This window comes from Salmo trutta, chromosome 7 (genome assembly GCF_901001165.1).
Source record: "Salmo trutta chromosome 7, fSalTru1.1, whole genome shotgun sequence".
In the NCBI taxonomy this organism is placed as follows: domain Eukaryota; kingdom Metazoa; phylum Chordata; class Actinopteri; order Salmoniformes; family Salmonidae; genus Salmo; species Salmo trutta.
Window position 1 is genome coordinate 14,146,544 of NC_042963.1, and position 26,882 is coordinate 14,173,425.

Genomic DNA, 26,882 nt, shown 5'->3' on the forward strand with positions numbered 1-26,882 from the left:
TCACAGAAAACAATAAAGCTCAAAACTAAATGTGACGCTAATGTAGTGCTCGCAGGCAACTAGACATAGACAAGATCCCACAACAAACAGGTGGTTAAAGGCTGTCTAAATATGATCCCCAGAGGCAACGATAGACAGCTGTCTCTGATTGGGAACCATACCAGGCCAACATAGAAATACAAAAACTAGAGTACCCACCCAGTCACACCCTGACCTAACCAAAATAGAGAATAAATAGGCTCTCTAAGGTCAGGGCGTGACAGTGACAAAGCCATTAGTTCCCTTGAGGTGGCAACAAAAATCATAATTGTACCTTATGTCGGGTATTCTTAAGTATATTGAGGATACACTAAATTTGTTTGTACCCTAGGAAACAGAAATGTACCTTCACATTGTACCCATTTTTTGTAAGTGAGTGTGATTGTACCTTTATATTCAAAATATGGGGTACAAACATTTACCATTATACTCTGTATGTACTCTAAAAGGTATCGAACAGTACCATGTGAGATCATTATGTGTATCTCTTATTAAGGTACATTGTGTATTTTGATATTTTTGTACCCCAGGGAACGATACTGTACCCTCACTTCTAAGAGTGTATAGGCCGAAAGAGAGACCCTGCGAGAATGTGTGTCGAAGGTTATGCAATCGGCCCACCACACTGAGACGGCACAGACCTCTAGTGTGCTGCATGGAGCGTGTGTGTGTGTGTGTGTGTGTGTGTGTGTGTGTGTGTGTGTGTGTGTGTGTGTGTGTGTGTGTGTGTGTGTGTGTGTGTGTGTGTGTGTGTGTGTGTGTGTGAAAGAGTGAGGGGGTTTCTGAATGGGACTAGAGGGGGGGTAGAAGAGGGTGCAGAGCAAAGTAAACGAGAAGCTCATTTAAGGCTGAACTAAAGTTTGGAGTTACCGAGATCCCCCGCCCCTCTATGCACATTATATAGTAAAACCTAGACACCAACAGACCAATATCTGGCTAACCATTCGAACCATCAGACTGTCTTTACTATGAAAGGTGAGCACCACTGGGGGAAGAAAATGCTTTCTTTCCCATGCATCTGTGCCGATGAAACCATTAGGCACAATTACAGTGACATATTTCCTGCTTTATTTTAGGTCGGCATGAGTTTGGCTCTTCTAAAAATACGTTTTTTGAATGGTTAAGTTTAATGAATATTCTGTGAGTATTGTGGAATTCTAGATGTTGGCTCTGCTTCATGCTTGGTTTGTCTTTATGAAGATATCTCACTGGTTTGGTGATGCTTCCTTATTAGGGCATTTGGTGACAAATTATTTGGCATTTTTCTGATTGTATAATGTTGAAAACTGCAGCTGACGTTGGGAATAGTCTAGATGTTGCTCTTTCGAGTGGAGGTATTGTCCATGGAACGTGTCCAGTCTTTAAGATATTCAAGTCATGGACATAATCTAAGAAGTGAAGGTTGACAGCTTTTCTCTTGGTGACCACATTCAAATGCATTAAACATCTAAACTATTTCAAATGCAATGTGTTACTGTATAGGGATGGTTATTAACATACCCCTACTGACCTGGTTAACCTTGGCTAATTAATACCTTTGGAAGCATGCATGATTTACCTTGCTCTTTCGTCTTTAGAGTTACATTTAAATTGGGTTGTGTCTTATTTGGCAATACACCCAACACAAGGAGATGTAATGTCACCCTTTAAACACCCTTATCACAGTATGACATACGCTTACGGATAGTTTGCGTTTATGCCATGCTTATGAAGACTATTTGTGCTATATAAAGCATTTATAAGGTGTAGTTATTTTAAAGTGGGACCATCCCCCAACTCCATGTAATTACAAGATAATTATTAAGCTACTGCATTGTAGCTTAGTAAATGTAGCTTAGCAACCATATTGTTGATATATTGTGGCTAGAGTAACTGCATAATTACTCAACAGGAATACAGATCATCCATATGTAATGTGTTACCACAATAGATGCAGTCAGAGCCACAGGGGAAGTTATTCTCTGTATGTTGCCCATCCTAAGCTGCTGCACTTTTCTGGAAAATGGGGCCGATCTACAATATTATTGTTTTGTTCTGTCAGACGGACAGAGTGATGGGCATACAAAAAGATTCAGTACAGTAATAGTTTTTGTAATAGTTTGGAATTTGGTTCTTGATTTTCTGGTTCTTAAAACATTCTGCTTTATGATACGGGGCCCTTCTAGCAGACCTGATCCTGTGGTGGAAATCAATTTCATTGTTTACATTTTCACTGGTGGTTTTCACTTAGTTGTGTCCTTGACTGATCCAGGAACTTGTGCCTTGACAGTACATTTTGATTACATTCAATATGGTGGGTTTTCACATAGATCTACAGTACCAGTCAAAAGTTTGGACACACCTACTCATTCCAGGGTTTTTCTTTATTTGTACTATTTTCTACATTGTAGAATAACAGTGAAGACATCAAAACTATGAAATAACACATTTGGAATCATGTAGTAACCCAAAAAGTGTTAAACAAATCAATATATACTTTATATTTGAGATTCTTCAAAGTAGCCACCCTTTGCCTTGATGACAGCTTTTCAGACTCTTGGCATTCTCTCAACCAGCTTCACCTGGAAAGCTTTCCAACAGTCTTGAAAGAGTTGCTTTTCCTTCACTCTGCGGTCCAACTCATCCCAAACCATCTCAATTTGGTTGAGGTCGGGTGATTGTGGAAGCCAGGTCATCTGATGCAGCACATCAAGGCAAAGGGTGGCTACTTTGAAGAATCTAAAATATATTTTGATTTGTTTAACACTTTTTTGGTTACTACATGATTCCAAATGTGTTATTTCATAGTTTTGATGTCTTCACTATTATTCTACAATGTAGAAAATAAAAAATTCAAAGGCACTTAAATATTTTGTCTTTCCCATTAAACCTCTGAGTGGCACACAAACACAATCCATGTCTCAGTTGTCTCAAAGCTTAAAAATCCTTCTTTAACCTGTCTTCTACACTGATTGAAGTGGATTTAACAAGTGACATCAATTAGTTAAAGATTAATGGAATCTGTGTGGGTAGCTGGACAGGTAGGATGACTGACAGTTAGGGTGAACAGGTGGTCACGGGTCAGGTGACAGAGGAATGGATGAGACTGAGGCAGGAATTGCGGACAGTCTGAGCCCTGATGGAGGGATTGTGAGTTCCTGGTGTCACTCAGGCAGTTGTTGTTGCCATCCTGTATCTGTCCCACAGGTGTGATGTTCGGATGTACCGATCCTGTGCAGGTGTTGTTACACGTGTCTGCCACTGCGAGGACGATCAGCTGTCCGTCCTGTCTCCCTGTAGCGCTGTCTTAGGCGTCTCACAGTACAGACATTGCAATTTATTGCCCTGGCCACATCTGCAGTCCTTATGCCTCCTTGCAGCATGCTTAAGGCATGTTCACGCAGATGAGCAGGGACCCTGGGCATCTTTCTTTTGGTGTTTTTCAAAGTCAGTAGAAAGGCCTCTTTAGTGTCCTACGTTTTCATAACTGTGACCTTAATTGCCTATCGTCTGTAAACTGTTAGTGTCTTAACGACCGTTCCACAGGTGCATGTTCATTAATTGTTTATGGTTCATTGAACAAGCATGGGAAACAGTGTTTAAACCCTTTACAATGAAGATCTGTGAAGTTATTTGGATTTTTACGAATTATCTTTGAAGGACAGGGTCCTGAAAAAGGGCCGTTTCTTTTTTTGCTGAGTTTATAACGGAAATAACAGCTGCAGCGGACTCTCAGCACTGGTGGATGTGACGACATGCTGTAACGTCCTTAAACGAGTGTAGATCCAAAATTCAAATACTTTTCTGTTTTGTGTGCCAACATTAAGGGTAACACGCAGCGCTTTGTGGCACACCTATAACACCTAAGGAAAAACTGTCAGGAGAACAGGGCTGTTAATATAGGTATTCTGTTGGAACTTCCAGTCCAACTCCTCTGACTATCAATGTTATGATGGCAAGCATCGTAATCACCTATATTCACAACATCCATTGATTATTTCACATTTGATGAATTCCACAGCGGCATAGGTGCCAATGGCATAAGAAAAGCAGATAGTGGGCCAGCAGCAATCCACACCTAGGAACACCACATGATTGAACACGCATGAACACTCACACGCATCCAAACCCACACACAGAATGACACAACATTAGGAACACAAGATGAACACAAACATGCACACACAGTCACATAATAACCCCTGGGTTTTACGGGGAAAACACTGCAGCTGAGCAGTCATTCCTTCATGGCTCTGTGCTACTTCACAGCCGTATTGTCTTTTCGGAAGCACATGCAGATTTGGAACCAGGCTAGGTCTGTGAGAGGTTTTGCTGAGAAAGCGAGATGCCGTTGTCCTGTGGTAACCGGGTGTTTTAGTCTCCTAACCATAATAATAAAGCAGAAAAAATATATTTGTCAGATATCGTGGAATTATTGTCCCGTATCGATATATTGGTGAAGCAATATATCGATCGGACTCTACTTAAAGGTTTTGATTATTAGTGACATAACACTTTAAAGTTGTAGTTTGTTTTCTGAAATATGAAGTCCTTCCTCCATCTATGGTCTATCTATGATTGAAATGACTAACTGTAGCCTGAACGTAAACCATGATGAAACCCTAACATCGTGGTTAGCTATATTGTGTTGTGTTTTGATCATCAAAGTGATAACTAATGGGTGGAAAGCAGCTCTGTGCCTTTCCATCAGTACGGTGACAGAAAGAGTGTTATCCAGTAGACTACCCGCAGTAGTCAGTCAGTGAGTCTGTTATAGTGCAGGCCTTTATGAGAGACGTGAACGCTGGCCCAGTGGCTTGGCTGGAGACTTGGCATGCTCAGTCCTCCTCAGTCTTGGTCTTCATTTGTCACAGCACTCACTTCCCCTAGCTTCTCTGTAAACATCTATCTGAAAACTGGCTATTTCTGTCCCGTCCTGTTACAAATAATGTGGCAAATGTTTATTCTCACCTAGTTAAAAATAGGTGTGGACTGCTCCCCTGGACTGGAGTCTGGAGAGATCTCAGTGTGAAGGAATTTCGCTTGTGGCTCACACTGCCCCCTTGGCGCACACTGAGCCTGTGAAAACCAAGGTAAAGTGTGATCAGGCTTCCTGGCAGCCTGGAGCTCTCCTCTCCTTCACAGCAGCACAAAGAAGCCCTGGCCAATAAGGGTCTCCAGTCCTTTATGATGCCAAGCCTTCATTCCCACCAAACACCTTCTGAAAACAAGGGACTCTATTTTTACCGCTGGCCACAATTTGGCCCAGGCTCCGAAAATGTTTGCTCTCTCCCCTCCCTCCCATCCACCCCACCCTGCTCTGCCAGCGAGAGGCTGAGCTCAGAGCACATTTCCAAGGCTTCTGGCACAGCGGGGTAGCCATCTCTCCTGTTGTTGCGGACCTAAACTCAACATGAATTTGTTTGGTTTGATCTGTGACAGGAGGGGCCACTGGACTAGCCAAAGTGGAGAGAAGCAGAGAGAAGGGCGGCAGAGAGAGAGAGAAAGAGTGGCATAGCGAGATAGAAAGAAAGAGGAAAAGAGCGAGGGGGAGAGAGAAAGAGTGAGAGAGAGGGAAGAAGAGACAGAGAGGGAGAGAGAGAGAGTGAAAGAGAAACCGAGAGAGCGAAAGCAAGAGAGAGGGCAGCAAGAGGCCTTGCTAATGAGACATGACAGCAGTGAGCACGGTCAGTGAGCTGTCTGTTTCCTGTACAGAGAGAAACTCTTTCAGCATCACTGGCCCTGAACATTGGCCGGCTACGAGTTGTCCAGCTCGTACAGCCGTGGACCCATTCTAGCCAGGGAGAGACAGAGTGGCATATATGACATGTCAATGTGACTATGCATGCTTTGCACTGGTGTAAAGTACTTAAGTAAAAATACTTGAAAGTATTACTTACGTAGTTTTTTGGGTATCTATATTTTACTTTGCTATTTACATAACTTTTACTCCACTACAAGAAGATAATGTACTTTTTACTCCATACATTTTCGCTGACACTCAAATAATTTTGAATGCTTAACAGGACAGGAAAATGGTTGAATTCACACACTTATCAAGAGAACATCCCTGGTCATCTCTACTGCCTCTGATCTGGTGGACTGTCTGAGTGTTGGAGTGTGTCCCTGGCTATGCTTAATATAAGGACTTCGAAATGATTTGTACTTTTACTTTTACTTTGATACATAAGTATATTTAAAACCAAATACTTTTACTCAGTTAGTATTTTATTGGGTGACTTTCACTTGAGTCATTTTCTATTAAGGTATCTTTACTTTTACTCAAGTATGACAAATGGGTACTTTTCCCACCACTTCATGTTTGACACTTTCGTGCCTGCCGTAAATCCTCCGTGAGAACTACAGAAAGTCTTGAAATTCGTCCCTGTCTCACACCTCTTGCTGCTTGACCTTTGTTCCAAACATTCAACGGGGATGCATGCACAGCCTTTGTTTTTACTATTCCATGCTGTTGTCTTAGGAGTCTGCATAACTTATAGCTTGAGTCCATATAATGCCCCCTATAACCCCCATGTTCTTGAGCCACGTTCAAAGACCTTTTTCTCACCCTATTCCTCATTTCCAGGAGATGGTCCCCAGGGAGGCTTAAGACTGTGAAATTGTGTTTACTTTATGATAAGCCTGTTGATCTTCGAGGGGTGTGATAAAGATACACAGAAACCCCTCCCCTGCTCACATTAACTACACAGTCAATACAAGACTTTAGGCTGTGGGGTTAGCCTACATAATGATGTACAATACTGTTACTCTCCCGGTGTCTATCCTCTCCTCCACTCACTTTAACGTGTTGCTTCCTCAGGCGACATGGAGAGCCTGCCTAAGATGGACCCCTCCAATGACCACAGTCGGCCGCTGGACATTGTGCCGCAGAGTGATGAGAAGATGAAGGAGAGGGGCCAGTGGGGAAACAAGGTGGAGTTTGTCCTTTCTGTTGCCGGGGAGATCATAGGACTGGGCAATGTGTGGCGCTTCCCTTACCTGTGCTACAAGAACGGAGGAGGTGGGTGTTAACGTCCCAGTGCTCAGTGACAACATGTCACGTCATTTTGTTCATATTATTGGTACATAATTGAGTACTACTTCAGTACTATTGATCAGGACAACAGTGACAGTTCATATTGTAGATGTATTATAATTTTAGCTACTATATTGGTGTTAACTGACCCAAAGCCTGTTGTTATAAACCTAAATGGCACTGGAGCCTTTGAGGACATTGTGCTTTAACGCTATAAAATAATTATGAAGGGCATGGAATCTGTTTAAGGATGAGTAGTGACGTAAAACCTCAAAAGTGCTCATTTGGAGGTATGTAAATTGTTGTTCAGCAATAAATCCTCCTAATAGATTGTGGATAACAATTGCTATTTTTAGATTGATATGTATTTATGTTTATGTGTTGCCTGCCAAGACTACACTCATAAAACATATTAAACATGAAGTCCAATAGCAGCAAACAACACACTCCTGTTTGGATTGGCAAGATGAGAGAAGTCAAAATATCAACACTAATTTCATTGAATTTGTTATATCCAACAACATTATGGAGACACATTTTTCAACAGGCTGAAAACTTTGGAATTGCTCTTTTACGTTAAAAAAAATGTTATATGCCAATATGTTGTGGAATTATGGATAAATACATACTGGCTGTCCTACTGTATTGTTGGGTGGGCTATGGTATGTGATACTCTGATGTCAAGCTGGTCGGGGGCTTACCCAGGTCAAAGTTCACTGCTGTTGACGAAGGTTGTCTTTGTTCCTTCTCTGGAGCAACTGTTCTCAAGTGCACAAAGTAGTTCTGAGTTTCTTAATAGTTTGTATAGTATTGATAGTTTGTATAGTACTTGATAGTTTGTATGTCTCTCGGCCTTTAAGGTGAAGATACTTTATCATTTCATCAGAAAAAATGATTGATGCATACCCACTCCGCACAGATGTCAGTTCAACGTTTAGTTTTGATTTACATTTGGTTGAGATGTCAACTAACGATAATTCACCTCGAAATCATACAAAAATGTCACCGTGCCATTGGATTTAGGTAAAAAGTTGGGTAAAGAAAAACGACATTCCCTTACATTGATGACTTTTTAAAAATCCAATCAGTTTTCCGCGTTGATTCAACGTCATCACATAGAATTTTTGGGTTGAATTGACGTGGAAACAATGCTGATTCAACCAGTTTTTGCCAGTGAGTAGACCTATATGTCTAGCTCCCATTTCTAATATATTTGTACAATTTCATCATTAGCTAGCTAGCTTGGTTAGCGGGCTGATAACTGCAAACTTGACATTTTCTGAAAAATGTGATAAACATTTTAACATTATTTGGTGAATAAACGTTATTTGGATATTTCACCCAGCGATGGATATGTCGGATGCTGACTTAAATTTTTTTTTTCACAAATCAAGGTAGCATTTATAGGTACCTTTGGAACACTACAATTTTAGTGTCCATCCTTGAAATGCTGCATCCTTGTCGATTGGTTATGTCATCTGACCTCATATCACAGTGGAGTTCTAATGCATGCGACAACACCTTGTTAACTTCCCTCCTTCCCCCCTCTATCAAACAGGTGCTTTTTTCATCCCCTACCTCATCTTCCTGTTCACCTGTGGGATACCAGTGTTCTTCCTGGAGACAGCCCTGGGACAGTTCACCAGCGAGGGAGGCATTACCTGCTGGAGGAAGATCACTCCACTGTTTGAAGGTGATCTTCCTCTCACATCTACTGTTTAGAACTCAATTTTGTTTAGTGTGCACTGTATAGGAATGCCTTTCAAGGTAACTACACCCGGGCATGTCTGCTTACTGAATAGAATAAGAGAAGGAATTCTGAGAATGATCTACAGTAAGTGCGTGTTTTTGTGCATGCGGGTCTGCCGGTATGTACTGTAGGATAGTAGCAGGAGGTTGATGTTATGGTTGGTATGCCACCAACACTGGCAGACTTCCAAGTATCCAATGCTTCAGTCATTCAATAGGCCCCCAATAAGGACAACATGACTGTAGACATTCACACATGAACCAGATAGGCTACCGGGTGAGAAATGGTGGAGTCGGAGATACAAAAGCAATGCGAATAGAGTCATGGTTTTCATGTGTCATTGTATTCAACGTTGAAAGGCATTATCATAGCTAACCACAATGTGTGATGTGGTAAGGTTCCCGAGTGCGCAGCAGTCTAAGGCAATGCATCTCAGTGCAAGAGGCATCACCACAGTCCCTGGTTCAAATCCAGGCTGTATTACATCCAGTCGTGACTGGGAGTCCCATAGGGCGGTGCACAATTGGCCCAGCATCGTCCGGGTTTGGCCGGGGTACGCTGTCATTGTAAATAACATGTTCTTAACTGACTTGCCTAGTTAAATATTTAAAAAATTGGACCCAGGTGCAGAGAAGAGACCAGACGAGGAATCAGTGGTTACGGATAAACATAATACTTTACTGAGAAACGGTAGCCGCAGGATCACAGTACACTTGGGGGAAACCAACAACCACTAAGTCTCAAAAACTCACTCAGGAAACAACCACACGCAGGAAACAACCACACGCAGGAAACAACCACACGCAGGAAACAACCACACGCAGGAAACAACCACACGCAGGAAACAACCACACGCAGGAAACAACCACACGCAGGAAACAACCACACGCAGGAAACAACCACACGCAGGAAACAACCACACGCAGGAAACAATTCACAGTTCCGCAAAGGACAACAGAAAACACCTCTTTTAACAGGGAAATCATAATGAGTAAATTGAACACACCTGAGTGTCGTTAATGTCTCTAGGACGGTCTCTGCCGCCCTCTGGTGACAGGTGGAGCCGTGACATAATGCTCCTCTTTGTCCTTGCTAAAGGAGTGGGCTACGCCACACAAGTCATTGTGGCTCTGTTGAACTTCTATTACATCATCGTCCTGGCCTGGGCCATCTTCTACCTATCCTACTCCTTCACCTGGGACCTGCCCTGGGCCTCCTGCAACAACACATGGAACACAGGTCAGAGATCCACCATACACTCAGTGGACTTTTTCTTATTCAATCTCATTGAAGCTCTGCCTAAAGGCAGAACTAATGTGATTGGTATGATGAAAGCTCACAGGCAAAGTTGCTGGTTCGAATGTTACTCAACCCCTAAACCAACCCTAATCAATTCGGATTACTTCAACTTAAGTGATCGCATTTGCCTAAACATTCACATTGTTTCTGCCCTTGAGACAGTGTTGCCCTCGGAACAAGATTGAATAAGGAAAACTCCAAAATGCCACCATACACAGAAATATCCCTGACTACTTGATGTCTCATGTAGCCTTACATAACGTTACAATAGAGTTGGGTTACCTAGAAAAACCATAGCCGGTGTCCTCAATAAACGTGTGTGTGAACTTGTTATGCATCTCTGTTCTCAAGATTCCTGCATGGAGTTCCAGAGGAGGAATGGCTCTTTCAATCAGCTACGTCTGAACGCCACGTCTCCTGTCATTGAGTTCTGGGAGTAAGTATTAAGTGCTGCTTAGAGTCTATTGTTTCTCCATCTCCTTAAGGAGCTTGGTTGGCCTACTGTTTATTCCTCAGCCAAATGGCCGTTGTCTTGCCAACTAGTGTAGCACTGCTGAATACGAAAACAGGCTGGCTTGAGGCTGAATTGGAGGGCTGTGTGATGTCCTGAGAAATACTATACATGATATGCCCCCCTAATGTAAATAGTTAACAAGCATCAACATTACTATTGCTGTAATATCAGAGCTTAGTGTTCATGTTAGATATTCATGTCTAAATAATGATCACACTGACAGTCATCTCATATTTGTGTGTGTGTGTGTGTGTGTGTGTGTGTGTGTGTGTGTGTGTGTGTGTGTGTGTGTGTGTGTGTGTGTGTGTGTGTGTGTGTGTGTGTGTGTGTGTGTGTGTGTGCACCGGCGTGCGTGCATGTGTGTGTAGACGGAGGGTTCTGCGTATCTCCTCTGGCATAGATCATATAGGATCTCTCAACTGGGACCTGGTGCTGTGTCTAGCCATAGCCTGGGTACTAGTCTACTTCTGTATCTGGAAGGGAGTCAAGTCCACTGGAAAGGTAAAGGGCTCTATTCTACATTCTCTCTCTGTGAGCCTCCCTAATGCAGTTTTTGACCAGGAAGAACCTCTGGGCACTTCATTGATTGATTTTATAAAAATGCATATACACACAGTACATCCATTTGGAAACCTTGACAGGGATTACACAATCAGGTCAATGACTTATTTCCATTGTGGTCCCTTAAAGTGCATGGTGCAATACATTACATAGATGCAGACGTAGATACATTACATACTGTAGATACAGACATGAAAATGGGTCTATGGTTCGGTCATAAGCCAGCTTTTGACATACTTTAAAAAAATAAGTTCTGGTCAGCATAGATTTAAGTTGTTGTGGTAGTTTGTTCCACTTAACAGCGAAGTCATATAGAAAGGTTTTCTTACAGGATAGTTTCTTAGATTTGAAACAGTCCATATCAGAGTCTATGGCAGTGAATATGACTTAGAGTTGCTCCTGGTCAGTCAGGTCACTTTTTCAGGACATTTCTATGCATTTTCACAATGTTGCTTCACACCTTTGGACAGCCAAGTACTCTAGATATGTGGTCCTTTTGAAGTCTGGCAGATAACGTGATAGCTGAGATGACTAGAGACCATTCATTGACTTTTTTGCTTTTTGTTATTAATAGACCCTTGGTTAACCCATATGTGACCCTTGGTGCTGTATTGTCCTGCACTTACATACATGTAACCGGAAGGTTGCTGGATCGAATCCCCGAGCTGACAAGGTACAAATCCGTCGTTCTCCCCTGACAAAGGCAGTTAACCCACTGTTCCCCGGGCGCCGACAACGTGGATGTCGAGTAAGGCAGCCCCCTGCACCTTTCTGAGTCAGAGGGGTTGGTTTAAATGCGGAAGACACATTTCAGTTGAATACATTCAGTTGGACAACTGACTAGGTATCCCCCTTTCCCTTTCCCATTCCATCCCCCTCAGGTGGTATATTTCACAGCTACCTTCCCCTACATCATGCTGTCTATCCTGCTCATCAGAGGGGTCACCCTGCCTGGAGCCTTCATAGGAATCAAGTTCTACCTCTACCCAGACCTGGGCCGCCTGTCAGATCCACAGGTACATGTACTGTACACACACACACACACACACACACACACACACACACACACACACACACACACACACACACACACACACACACACACACACACACACACACGTGTATTTTAGGTCCCCACAAGGATAGAAGAACCAATCCCCCCAACCACACACACACACACACACACACACACACACACACACACACACACACACACACACACATACCATCACTGTGGGAAGTGGAAAACCCAACAGCTTGACACAATAACCCTATAGACTGACTTACCCTCTGACCTCTGCCTGTCAGCAATAAAAACTCCTCTCACAGTCACACCTCTTGTCCCTAGTTTATGATGACAATATGTGTGGCCACATACAGTAGAACTTGGACACTTAATTATTATGTTCATTAGTTGAGCTGTTGAAGTGATTGTTATGCTGTGCTTAGCATTTTCAGGGATCTAACTCAATATCACCAAGATTGTTATCGAGATGATCAAGATCGATCATTAACAAATGAAAACACATCTGATCATGAGAAGAACATGACATTGGAAAAACCAGGGGGACGTTGTCTCTCAAACTAATGCTGTGCCAGAGAATGACTGAATCTGTAAAGTTGGCAGTCCCTAGGAATATTTGATGAGTGGACGGGTGATAAATGCCTCATGAATACCGACATGAGGCATGTGGTCAGCAAGCACAGCTCCTAGGTCTAGTTCTCGTCTGGTTATGAAAGAGAGAGAGAGACATTTCACCAACCACTTCTCCATTTTGGCCCCCATTAACCAAATGAGTGACCTCTTCAATCCACAGGGGCCTTCTATGGATGAATATAACCCTGTGTTGAAGGAAGAGACAAGCTGTCTGTATGATGGGAACATCTGCCTTAGGGGCCGGGGCCTACGCTTGTGTCTTTGCACTGAACTAGCTTAGTCAAAGGCTGTGTCCCAATGGCAACCCACACTCTATAAAGTGCACTACTTTTGACCAGAGCCCTATAGGCCCTGGTCAAAAGTTGTGCATTACATGGGCAATAGGGTGCCATTTGGGACACAGGCAGAAGTTATCCTGGCTGCTAGGCAGCTGACTGAAACGTGCCCTCGGTGCTTCAGCACGACTTTGGTGAATAGGGAGAACAAAGGGCACCCTAATTCAAATTGGAACTGTGTTGTGCTGGTTGTTCACAGAGTCTGTGGTGGAAAAGTACCACACTTGGCGCTGGGGAGCCATAGCGATGGAGAGCCAGCATACTGGGGGGTGGACATGGTGGGTGGTCACATAAGTGACGAGAAATGGGGTGACAGGTTTTACCATGGAATGAGGAAGGTGTAGGTCATATGTACACACCAAATGTTTCACCGGAAGGGGTTTATAGCTGTCTTTGACTAAAGTGACGTGCTTCAGGGACATAAAGGTATTAGCCAGGAGCAGTGCCATGGTTTCTGCCAGCAAATGAAAAGGCATTGGTATGGTTTCTCCCTCTTCTTTCTAGGTATGGATGGATGCAGGGACTCAGATCTTCTTCTCTTATGCCATCTGTCTGGGGTGTCTGACTGCTCTGGGAAGCTACAACAAGTACAATAACAACTGCTACAGGTCAGGGCTCACCTCAGAACACATGCTTACACCTACACATCCTACTTACCCTAGTCAGAAATGACCGACACCCAACAATAAGCAGATGTATCTCTGTCTTAAACCCCCTAGAGTTGATTGACGCACCCATGCGTCAATCTAATTAATATAATTAAAAAATCCCCATAAAAATCTGTTTATTTAAGCTAGCGATATCAGCTGCGTCTCAATCCACCTATGTCCGCCTTCCGAATCTTTGGTGGAAATTGACAGAGCTACAATGCTGTTTGTCAGACTTGTTGACATCCCGAAAATTGGTCTTCTCACAAAAAAAACGTCTGTAGCGTCCAAACGGACACAATGGTGTTCTCCGTTTTGCTCTATGACCCCCACAAGTCCCACGGGACTCATCTGAAGTTGGTACAGTACCACCTATGTGCCAACTTCTGTCTGTAGCATCCAAACCGTTTGGGCTACAAACTAACATGACCCCACTAGACTCTCAGGAAAACAAACTTGTTTTGTTGTTCTTGTTGTTCTACTAACCCGACAAGTGTCATGTGACTCGCCTGAAGGTAACCTGGTACCGGTTTTAAAAAATTCTGGAAGTACACTACCAGTCAAAAGTTTTAGAACACCTACTCATTCAAGGGTTTTTCTTTATTTGTACTATTTACTACATTGTAGAATGATAGTGAAGACATCAAAACTATAAAGTAACACATATGGAAGTATGTAGTAACCAAAAAAGTGTTAAACAAAGGAAAATATATTTTATATTTGAGATTCTTCAAATAGCCACGCTTTGCCTTGATGACAGCTTTGACCATTTTTTGGCATTCTCTCAACCAGCCTCACCTGGAATGCTTTTCCAACAGTCTTGGAGGAGTTCCTAAAATAGTAAAAATAAAGATAAACCCTTGAAAGTGTCCCACCCCCACTTCGAAACCTTATTCCTTGTGATTTTTTTTTACTGTACATTTTGCCATTTATAAATGTGCTATTCAATGCATTTCAATTAAATAAAAAATGGTATCAAATAATTTACAAATATTTTGGGGGCATACCTACAGGGGTCCTAAAATTCTAAATCAAATAGCTAAATGGCCTATGGTATAACCATCTAAGACTGATAAGTGATTTGTTCTGTTTTACACCCTAATAATAACCTAGTAAGCTAATAACAGGTTGTAAGTGTCACGTCCTGGCCAGTATATAAGGTTAATTGTTTTGTAGTTTGGTCAGGGCGTGACAGAGGGTATTTGTTTTATGTGGTTCAGGGTGGTGTGTTTGTTCAAAGGGGGTGTTTGATTTAGTATTTCTGGGGTTTTGGTGTATAGTCTGTTTATGTATTTCTATGTCTAGTCTGGTGAGTGTGTTTCTATGTTGGTTAATTGGAGTTGGGACTCTCAGTTGAAGGCAGGTGTTGTCTATCTGCCTTTGATTGAGAGTCCCATATATAAGGGTGTGTTTGTGATTTGTGGGTGATTGTGCTGTGTTCAGCCCTAGGCTTTGCCAGACTGTTTTGTTGTTCGTTCGTTTTTGTGGTTTGTTTGTTTTGGAGTGTTATTTTGAAAGTTAATAAATCTAAAAAATGAGCATACACGTACCTGCTGCGTATTGGTCCACATTTTCCAATGACGATTTCTTTATATCGTCAGAGGACGAAGACAACCGTGACAGAATCACCCACCACCAAAGGACCAAGCAGCAGAGGAAGGAGCAGACGGCGTTCGAGCTGGACTGGCGGGAGAAGTGGACTTGGGAGGAAGTTCTGGACGGGGCCGGACCTTGGCATCAGGCTGGGGAGTATCGCCGCCCGCAGTGGGAAATAGAAGCAGCCAAGGCAGAGAGGCGGTGGTACGAGGCCAGAGACGCGCTGAGGGAGAAGCACGAGAGGCACCCCCAAGACATTTTTTGGGGGGGGCACACGGGTAGTTTGGCTAGGCGAGGGAAGAGCCGGAAGCCAGCTACCCGTGGTTATATGGAGGAGCGTATGAGGTGGGGAGCGCCATGTTTCGCTGAGAAGCGCAATATCTCACCCATACGCACGCACAGTCCGGTGCGAGTTATTCCAGCCCCTCGCAGGTGCCGTGCTAGAGCGGGCATCCAGCCTGGTAGGAGGATGCCTGCGCAGCGCATCTGGTCGCCGGTACGCCTCCGAGGACCAGGCTACCCAACTCCCGCTCTACGCACGGCTACCATCAGGCCCCTGCACAGCCCAGTCTGCCCTGTACGAGCACTCCGCTCGTGCAGGGCTACTAGTTCCATCGAGCCAAGGCGGGTTGTGCAGGAGGTAAGATCTAGACCGGCTGTGCGCCTCCATAGCCCTGGGTTTCCAGCTCCTGTCTCTCGTGCGGACCCGGAAGTGCGTCCACCCAGTCCGACTCGTCCTGTTCCCGCTCCCCGCACTAAACGGCAAGTGCGTAAACCCAGCCTCGCCAGTCAACAGTCGTCGGAGCTGCCCGCCAGTCAACAGTCGTCGGAGCTGCCCGCCAGTCAACAGTCGTCGGAGCTGCCCGCCAGTCAACAGTCGTCGGAGCTGCCCGCCAGTCAACAGTCGTCGGAGCTGCCCGCCAGTCAACAGTCGTCGGAGCTGCCCGCCAGTCAACAGTCGTCGGAGCTGCCCGTCAGTCAACAGTCGTCGGAGCTGCCCGTCAGTCAACAGTCGTCGGAGCTGCCCGTCAGTCAACAGTCGCCGGAGTGGTCAGACTGCGCTGAACTGCCGGAGTGGCCAGACTGCGCTGAACTGCCGGAGTGGCCAGACTGCGCTGAACTGCCGGAGTGGCCAGACTGCGCTGAACTGCCGGAGTGGCCAGACTGCGCTGAACTGCCGGAGTGGTCAGACTGCGCTCTGCGCTGAACTGCCGGAGTGGCCAGACTGCGCTGAACTGCCGGAGTGGCCAGACTGCGCTGAACTGCCGGAGTGGCCAGACTGCGCTGAACTGCCGGAGTGGCCAGACTGCGCTGACCTGCCGGAGTGGCCAGACTGCGCTGACCTGCCGGAGTGGCCAGACTGCGCTGACCTGCCGGAGTGGCCAGACTGCGCTGACCTGCCGGAGTGGCCAGACTGCCCTGACCTGCCGGAGTGGCCAGACTGCCCTGACCTGCCGGAGTGGCCAGACTGCCCTGACCTGCCGGAGTGGCCAGACTGCCCTGACCTGCCGGAGTGGCCAGACTGCCCTGACCGCCCCGAGCTGCCAGACTGCCCTGACTGCCCCGAGCTGCCAGACTGCCCAGACTGCCCCGAGCTGCCAGACTGCCCAGACTGCCCCGAGCTGCCAGACTGCCCAGACTGCCCCGAGCCGCCAGACTGCCCCGAGCCGCCAGACTGCCCAGACTGCCTGGAACGGCCAGAACCTGAGCCGCCTCCAATATAGGTGGGTTGGGGAGGGGGGGTGTAGCACAGTGCCGTCGTTGACGGCAGCCACCCTCCCTTCCCTCCCTTTAGTAAGGGGGAATTTTTCTTTTGGGTATTGTTTGGGGGTATTTTTGTTTTTTTTGTTAAGGTGCTTCTGGGGTAGCACCTTTAAGGGGGGGGTACTGTCACGTCCTGGCCAGTATATAAGGTTAATTGTTTTGTAGTTTGGTCAGGGCGTGACAGAGGGTATTTGTTTTATGTGGTTCAGGGTGGTGTGTTTGTTCAAAGGGGGTGTTTGATTTAGTATTTCTGGGGTTTTGGTGTATAGTCTGTTTATGTATTTCTATGTCTAGTCTGGTGAGTGTGTTTCTATGTTGGTTAATTGGAGTTGGGACTCTCAGTTGAAGGCAGGTGTTGTCTATCTGCCTTTGATTGAGAGTCCCATATATAAGGGTGTGTTTGTGATTTGTGGGTGATTGTGCTGTGTTCAGCCCTAGGCTTTGCCAGACTGTTTTGTTGTTCGTTCGTTTTTGTGGTTTGTTTGTTTTGGAGTGTTATTTTGAAAGTTAATAAATCTAAAAAATGAGCATACACGTACCTGCTGCGTATTGGTCCACATTTTCCGATGACGATTTCTTTATATCGTCAGAGGACGAAGACAACCGTGACAGTAAGAAGCATTTGTTCTGTGTCTTTATCTGTATTTTGTACAGTATCTGTTTCACAATATGGTATTGATTTATCTTTGAAGTTGTTCATTTTTACTGTGACATACAGTATATATATCTGTTATGGCTGGTATCTATGCCTGGCTGATGACTGCCTCTCTGGGGTTACAGAGATTGCTTGGCGCTATGCTTCCTGAACAGTGGGACCAGCTTTGTGGCAGGCTTTGCCATCTTCTCCATCCTGGGCTTCATGTCTTACGAGCAGAACGTGCCCATCTCAGAGGTGGCAGAATCTGGTTGGTAGTCATTTTTAACAGACACACACAAACCGTTCTTGACAGTTCATCATTGGGGAAATGGTCATCATTTTTCATAATTCAACATGTATTTTAGTTTACGTAGTTATGTACATTTCAGCAATATATTTTGGTATGTGAATTAGTAGAAACGCTGCACACCACTTAACCCTTTTTGTACCAGGTCCTGGTCTGGCCTTCATAGCCTACCCCCGTGCAGTGTCTATGATGCCCTTCTCTCCTCTCTGGGCCTGTTTCTTCTTCATCATGATCGTCTTTTTGGGTCTGGACAGCCAGGTGAGGCTAGAATAGCGCTCTGTCTCCTCTCTCTCTCTCTCTCTCTCTCTTACTCTCTCACTCTCTCTCTTACTCACTAACTCTCTTTCTGACACACACACACAATATGCTTGTAAATACTGCTCTAACAAAGTCCACGGTGGTGTTTTTTAAAATCAGTGACACAGCATCCCCTCTGTTCTCTCCACTGCTGTAGTTTGTGTGTGTGGAGAGTCTGGTGACGGCCATGGTGGACATGTACCCTAAAACCTTTCGTCGTAAGAACCGCAGAGAGCTCTTCATCTTGGCGGTGGCCATTGTCTCATTCCTCATGGGTCTCATCATGCTGACAGAGGTAGGCCACAGCCCACAATGCCACCCAGGACCCCGACTGGTTCATGGACGCTGGTAAAATGGCTGACCTTGTCTCTGACCCCAACTCTCCACGGGTGTCTCAGGAGGAGTTGGAATATGCAGCAAGAATGAAATCCCAAAGGTTTTCATTTAGGGCTTTGTTTCTTGTAACATACGCCATTTAGCAGAATATTTTATCTAAAGCGACAGTCATTTGTGCATAGATTTTACGGATGGGTGGACCATGGAAATTGAACCCACTACCTTGCCATTCCAAGTGCCATGCACTACCAACTGAGCTACAGATGGAGAATGTCACATTGTTACGTGAATTGAAAGGTTCTAAGAAAAAGAGCCACATACTGTAGGTTACTGAAATCAGGAACCTTTATTCTGTGCATGATGTTTAGCCTCTCTAACGCCTCAATCACACCAACAGTGTTGTTGCGCAAAATGGTACGCAGCAATCATCTGGATATGTGTGCAGCAAAAGTTCAACATTCACCATCTGCTACCATTTCTGTCAAGCCGTCTACACACACAGTATGACGCGTACGTTTGATAAATCACATCGCAACTGTCTCTGCAATGCGAGGCTGCAAGGCAAACGCAGCGTTCCATTGGAAATGAATGTACTTCTGGTGTACCAAAATGCAATGCCGCTGTCGACGTGATCGAGGCGTAACACATACTCTACGTGTTGTTCTACATGTGGTCTTGGAGGTTGCATGGGACGATGAAATAGAAAAAGTGTCCCTAGCTGCCCTGCCGTAACGCTACACATTTCTCTCTCCAGGGAGGCATGTACGTCTTCCAACTCTTTGACTACTATGCTGCCAGTGGGACATGCCTGCTCTTTGTGGCTGTCTTTGAGACTGTTTGCATTGCTTGGATTTATGGTGAGTGTTTAGCCAAGTTATGTGGGAATGCATTGAGAAGAACATTAACATAACAAAGGGGGTATTTTCATTGAGCCATCCTCTGCCCTCCAGCTGTAGTCTGCTATTAATAGAAGTGAAAGGGCCTCTGGGAGAGGAACAACTGGCTGAATGTGATGTTGTTAGATCGTTTTGAATTATAAATATTTTTAATGCGATTGATACTACTTTTAGCGAACAGTTAGCTGTTACAAATTAGTATTGTGTACCGGAACGGTGCCTGAGGAAGGCCCGCAGCATCATCAAGGACCCCACACACACCAACCACAAGCTGTTCATTCCTTTATCGTCAGGCAGACGATATTGGAGCATGAGGTCTGATACCAACAGGCTCAGAGACAGTTTCTATCTACTGTCCATCAGACTGCTGAACCCTTGAACTGGACTGACCACCTGCTCTGATTCTCTGCACCTTAGCTCACACACTGTAAACCTTAATGTGCTGTCGTTACTCAAAACTTTGGAGGAAACGTGTTGCACTAAATAAATCTCAGTACAGTTACTTAAAGTGATTTTGTAGCCGTTACTCAAACCCGATAGTCACTGTGACCCTGTAGGGGGTCCAGATTTGAGTTGTGCCAGTTTGAAAATGTTGACCATCGCCCCACCTAAGCCATGCCTCCAATATCATTTCCCAGGGTGCCTTGCCTTTTCGAGTGAATTGTACAGTTATCACCCATAACTGTATTTGTTAGTGACAGAGATATGGTTGCTGAATTTGTTTATTTCCCAGGCAAATATTATCATTATAATTAAACTCTTTATCACAATAAACCCAAACATACTAAACATTAAGAACACCTGCTCTTTGCAACTCAATACTAGGAAGGTGTTCCTAATGTTTGGTATACTCAGTGTACATTACATACAGTGTCTCATAAGGCCTTATATTGAGGTCTAGCTTTACCCTAATACAGTGGCCTGAAACTCATGGTTTACAGGCCACATCAGACCTGCAAGAGGGGTTGCAAAACGTCAGTAACTTTCCCAAAATTCCCAGATTTTCAAAAAAATCCTGGTTGAAGGATTTCCAGGAATCTTCCAACCGTAATTTCTGAATAATGTACCAGAATTTTGCAACTCATATTATGCTGACTTGCAAAATGATGTATAATTCCTATTGGAATCCAGACAGAGTTAGGATATCCAACAGTTTTTTTATTTTTTGTCACCCGCAATCTCCATTCATAATGACTGCCAGTGTTAGAAACAGTGGACGGAGACTACCTAGGCCTAAACTGGAACAACCATTTCAGTAAAGGATCCAAGAAAATCTAGCTAAATGATTGGATTAGTTTAGAGTTTTTTAATCTATCTTTGTGTAGCATAAGATTAATTAGTCAATCATTCAATGCACATGCAAAAACACAGATATAAAAAATATACTGCTCAAAAAAATAAAGGGAACACTTAAACAACACATCCTAGATCTGAATGAAAGAAATAATCTTATTAAATACTTTTTTCTTTACATAGTTGAATGTGCTGACAACAAAATCACACAAAAATAATCAATGGAAATCCAATTTATCAACCCATGGAGGTCTGGATTTGGAGTCACACTCAAAGTTAAAGTGGAAAACCACACTACAGGCTGATCCAACTTTGATGTAATGTCCTTAAAACAAGTCAAAATGAGGCTCAGTAGTGTGTGTGGCCTCCACGTGCCTGTATGACCTCCGTACAACGCCTGGGCATGCTCCTGATGAGGTGGCGGATGGTCTCCTGAGGGATCTCCTCCCAGACCTGGACTAAAGCATCCGCCAACTCCTGGACAGTCTGTGGTGCAACGTGGCGTTGGTGGACGGAGCGAGACATGATGTCCCAGATGTGCTCAATTGGATTCGGGTCTGGGGAACGGGCGGGCCAGTCCATAGCATCAATGCCTTCCTCTTGCAGGAACTGCTGACACACTCCAGCCACATGAGGTCTAGCATTGTCTTGCATTAGGAGGAACCCAGGGCCAACCGCACCAGCATATGGTCTCACAAGGGGTCTGAGGATCTCATCTCGGTACCTAATGGCAGTCAGGCTACCTCTGGCGAGCACATGGAGGGCTGTGCGGCCCCCCAAAGAAATGCCACCCCACACCATGACTGACCCACCGCCAAACCGGTCATGCTGGAGGATGTTGCAGGCAGCAGAACGTTCTCCACGGCGTCTCCAGACTCTGTCACGTCTGTCACATGTGCTCAGTGTGAACCTGCTTTCATCTGTGAAGAGCACAGGGCGCCAGTGGCGAATTTGCCAATCTTGGTGTTCTGGCAAATGCCAAACGTCCTGCACGGTGTTGGGCTGTAAGCACAACCCCCACCTGTGGACGTCGGGCCCTCATACCACCTTCATGGAGTCTGTTTCTGACCATTTGAGCAGACACATGCACATTTGTGGCCTGCTGGAGGTCATTTTGCAGGGCTCTGGCAGTGCTCCTCCTGCTCCTCCTTGCACAAAGGCGGAGGTAGCGGTCCTGCTGCTGGGTTGTTGCCCTCCTACGGCCTCCTCCACGTCTCCTGATGTACTGGCCTGTCTCCTGGTAGCGCCTCCATGCTCTGGACACTACGCTGACAGACAAAACAAACCTTCTTGCCACAGCTCGCATTGATGTGCCATCCTGGATGAGCTGCACTACCTGAGCCACTTGTGTGGGTTGTAGACTCTGTCTCATGCTACCACTAGAGTGAAAGCACCGCCAGCATTCAAAAGTGACCAAAACATCAGCCAGGAAGCATAGGAACTGAGAAGTGGTCTGTGGTCACCACCTGCAGAACCAGTCCTTTATTGGGGGTGTCTTGCTAATTGCCTATAATTTCCACCTGTTGTCTATTCCATTTGCACAACAGCATGTGAAATTTATTGTCAATCAGTGTTGCTTCCTAAGTGGACAGTTTGATTTCACAGAAGTGTGATTGACTTGGAGTTACATTGTGTTGTTTAAGTGTTCCCTTTATTTTTTTGAGCAGTGTATATACATTCATTCTACACACATCACAACTGTTGCTACCAGACTCTTATTATGATTACTGCACAATTTAAACACTTGCACCCCAATTCCCCCTCCTTAAAACACGTGTCAATATTGGACTAGAAATTGTGCCTTCCTGTATTAACCATTTCAAAAAATATATATTCTACTGAACCATTTACTTTATGTTCGTATTCTTATCTTATTTCTTATTGCATTGTTGAAGGAACATGCAGGTAAGCATTTCGTTGGATGATGTATACTAAACATTAGGAACACCTGCTCTTTCCATGACAGACTGACCAGGTGAAAGCTATGATCCCTTATTGATGTCACTTGATAAATCCACTTCAATCAGTGTAGATTAAAGAAGGATTTTTAAGCCTTGAGACAATTGAGATATGGATTATGTTTGTGGGCCACTCAGAGGGTGAATGGGCGCAGACAAACTATTAAATAAGTGCCTTTGAACGGTGTATGGTAGTATGTGCCAGGCGTATTGGTTTGTGTCAAGAACTGGAACGCTGCTGGGTTTTTCATGCTCAGCAGTTTCCTGTGTGCATCAAGAATGGTCCACCACCCAAAGAACATCCAGCCAACTTGATACAACTGAGTTAACATGGACCAGCATCCCTGTGGAACGCTTTCAACACCTTGTAGAGTCCATGCCCTGACGAATTGAGGCTGTTCTGAGGACAAAAGTGCGGGTTTGCAACTCAATATTAGGAAGGTGTAATGTTTGGTATACTCAGTGTATACCATGTGTATCCCGTACATACGACTAATAAACTTGAAACTTTAATGAGTATCTGTCCGTTGCTGACTCCTGCCTCATTCTTCTTCTCTTTCCTCGCTGTTCCTGTAGGTGCTGACCGTTTCTATGACAACATTGAGGACATGATTGGCTACCGTCCCGGACCTATTATCAAATACTGCTGGATGTTCTTCACTCCTGCTACTTGCTTAGTGAGTCTTTTTCTTCTGAACAAAACCCTGTTATGTCTCTTGACTGAGGGGTGCCCACTGGTGGTTACTAGTGAAAAAGCATCTGACATTGCACAGCTAGGCTAATCAAATTCACAGAGATTTTGTAGAAATTGGGAAAGGTTCAAAAAGAGGATAAGACCCCAATGAAAGCAAGTCAGTATTGTTGTTTTTAAATCAATCAACCAAAAAAATAGACTCAACCTAGGACGTAGCAACCAGTGACTGTCAAGGAGACACAACTGTTTGCATTTATTTGCCTCTGCAGGGTACCTTCGCCTTCTCCCTGATCAAGTACACCCCTCTGAAGTACAACAATGAGTATGTGTACCCTTGGTGGGGCTACTGCCTGGGCTGGCTCCTGGCCCTGTCCTCCATGCTCTGCGTTCCCCTCTGGGTGCTCATCAAAATGTGTTCTGTGGAAGGCACCCTGAAAGAGGTAAGTCACACACACCACCCACTGTTTCACCCCTTAACCCCACTGACTTTTCCCTCTGTTTGCTATTGTCTCATGTCTACAAGTCTGTCATGGCTTAAGCTACTGTAACTTAGAAATCGATACAAACCAATATAACAAACCAATCATGTCCTGCACCTATATGTGACAATAAAGCATCTATAATACTTGTCGTCTATTTCCTCTGTTGTTATGTAGCGCTTTACAATCCTGACCACGGCATCCACTGACTTACCTAAAACCAAGAAGGAGCAGGAGAAGCTGCTGGCCATCTTTCCTGGCGATGGGGACAGCCTCCGTCAGAGACGCACTCCCACCAAGGAAGGCTACTTCCCCGTCAACGAGAAGGAGTCCAACTGCTAGAGCTAGGAACGTGGACCCAGACCTTCTGAGGTCCCATGTCCATTCCCTTGACATGGCCTCTGCCTCGGCCCCGTCCCAGACCTCTCTTCAACGATACCTCATAACTGCACAACTGCGGCCAAATGAGCACGGATGCAGTGACACTGGTGCTGCTGTGCCTTAGCTCTTTCGCTCCTGCAAGGTCTCTCCGAGACAGTACAGACTACTGCTTCAGGTGCTGTCCTGTTGTTAAATCGTGTACACTCTTATGTTTACACACTCAATGCTACTGGCTCCCCGCCATCTACACTTCCATCCACGGGAGAGTCGGTCTCTCCACTTCTCTCTCCCACTGTTGCCTTATCAACCAGGAACTTTAGCTGTGTTTTGCTGATTTCTTTCAACAATGGCTAAAGTTGAGCAGACATTGAAATGGTGTGATTCAGTGATTTGTTATATGTCCATTGTGGTTGAGACTTGAGAATGTTTGTCTGATGATTACACCTGCTTTCTAAGGAAGCATCTTTTATTTTCCTTTTCTCATGGACATCTCTCGGCATATGTGTACACAATTTGCTATGATTAGGTATTCTTTTAGTGCATTATGTCGAACTCGCTGCAGTCATATGAGTTGAATGTAATACATCATTCTAATCAATATGTTTGTTAATTTACCTTAATGTACTAAACCTTAACTGACAACATTTTTCCAGGACAAATGGAGGAATCAGATAGGCATATGCCAACTAAAAGCATCATGTCATTGTGGTTACAATAAGTAATACATAATTTAAAGGCCCAGTGCAGTCAAAAATTAGATTGCCCTGTGTTTTATATACATTTCCACACTGTGAGGTTGTAATAATACTGTGAAATTGTGAAAATGCTTATAATGCCTTTTTAGTGTAAGAGCTGTTTGAAAAGACCACCTGGAATTTCAGCCTGTATTGTTGACATCGCCAGTCTAGTTAATAGACCAATAAGAAAGAGAGTTCCAAACCACTCTGCCAATAACAGCTAGTTTTCAGTTTCTCTCCCCGCTCAGACCACTCCCAGACAGTCCAAGAAAAAGTATTGCTTGAAAAATTGCTCTTTGCTAAGAAGCTATTTTTGTTTCTTTTTGACCATCTTATTTGAAAACAATCATTGTATGGTACTTCATTGTTACCTCGAAATGACTTGATATTGTTATAAAAATGACTGCATTGGACCTTTAACAATTCCTCATACGAACACTCTGACTTCAGATTCAAATACATTATGTGCATGTGCTAAAATGTGCACAACCTGTACAGTTTAATATCCAGATTTATGTCACAAAACTTGTGTCAAAAAGAAATCTGAAGCCCACCTGAAGTGTAAGTGTCTCTGTTTCTGTTGTAGTGACCTGTAGGAGACTGAATAGTAGGCTATGCTAGCCTGAGGTTGTTGTTTGTGATTCGGATGGAGTCAGACTTACTGTAAATGTATTGCATTTGATTCAAAATCGTACTTGGACATATAATCATTGTGTATTAGCATTTTAATCATAGTCTTATGTCAGTTTTTATTCTGAAATGTAATACAATGATATTTGCATTGCTCTCATCCTTGGCTTGATTTAAAAAACAAATTGTATACAATCACATGTATATTTTTAAGCTGTATACCAAGTCCAAAATGTGATAAAGCACATGATAAACATGGCTTAAAAACTAGTGAAGTATGGATTGTGTTCCAAAAAAAATGTTGTACAACATTTTGCATTGGAAATCATTGTACCGTACAACAGTATACCATCATAGTGAGCAGTTTAGAGGTGACAGACCAGAACTTGAGTTTCATACCTTTTATGTTTACACACACACACACACACACAATGCTAGATAGTCTTTGTTATTTGCTTGTATTGTCTATTCATTATTTTCCTTAGCGAACAATAACAACTTTGAACAGTATAAGCTCTTACACTTCCAATATGTGTTTGTCAGTGTTGCTAAGGCCATGTCTAGTCAAGTGCAAAGCTGAACACTGTTCTCATGCATCATTACAACTGACATTGTAAAATACAAATATTTGTATTAAAAGTTTAAAAAAATATATATATATATGTGTGTCATATCACTTAATTTTTTCCCCCCAACAAGAGATATTTGACAACTGTTCCATCTAAAACCCAGCAAGAGAGAGGGAGAGAGAGAATGCATTCTAATGGCCAGAAAATGGTGACAGTATCAACATCAGAGTATGTGAATAACCAACAGATATCAATCTATTGAGGTATGTGTGTGCTGTATGCCTTTTCCTCCAAAAAATCTCTAATGTAACATATTTAGTATGTGTGTGTTTACTATTGAGCAAATACAGGTAACTGACAAAAAAAGCTTTATTGACACACACTGAGTGTATAAAACATTAGGGAACACCTTCCTAATATTGAGTTTCACCCCCTTTTGCCCTCAGAACAGCCTTAATTCGTAGGGGCATGGACTCAAGGTTTCGAAAGCG

General features: G+C 44.1%; 1 protein-coding gene across 1 annotated transcript; it reads left to right on the top strand.

Moving 5' to 3' along the window:
* Window positions 1-930: 930 nt before the first annotated feature.
* Window positions 931-26,475, top strand: LOC115196977 (sodium- and chloride-dependent GABA transporter 2). Its single transcript, XM_029758058.1, has 15 exons — window positions 931-1,014; window positions 6,839-7,039; window positions 8,613-8,747; window positions 9,903-10,043; window positions 10,455-10,539; window positions 10,986-11,118; window positions 12,060-12,194; window positions 13,675-13,778; window positions 17,958-18,082; window positions 18,267-18,379; window positions 18,576-18,713; window positions 19,509-19,611; window positions 23,478-23,578; window positions 23,865-24,035; window positions 24,252-26,475. Exons 1-15 carry the CDS (start codon window positions 1,008-1,010, stop codon window positions 24,414-24,416), a joined length of 1,857 nt encoding a protein of 618 aa, XP_029613918.1. The 5' UTR covers window positions 931-1,007; the 3' UTR covers window positions 24,417-26,475.
* The last annotated feature ends 407 nt before the right edge of the window (window positions 26,476-26,882 follow it).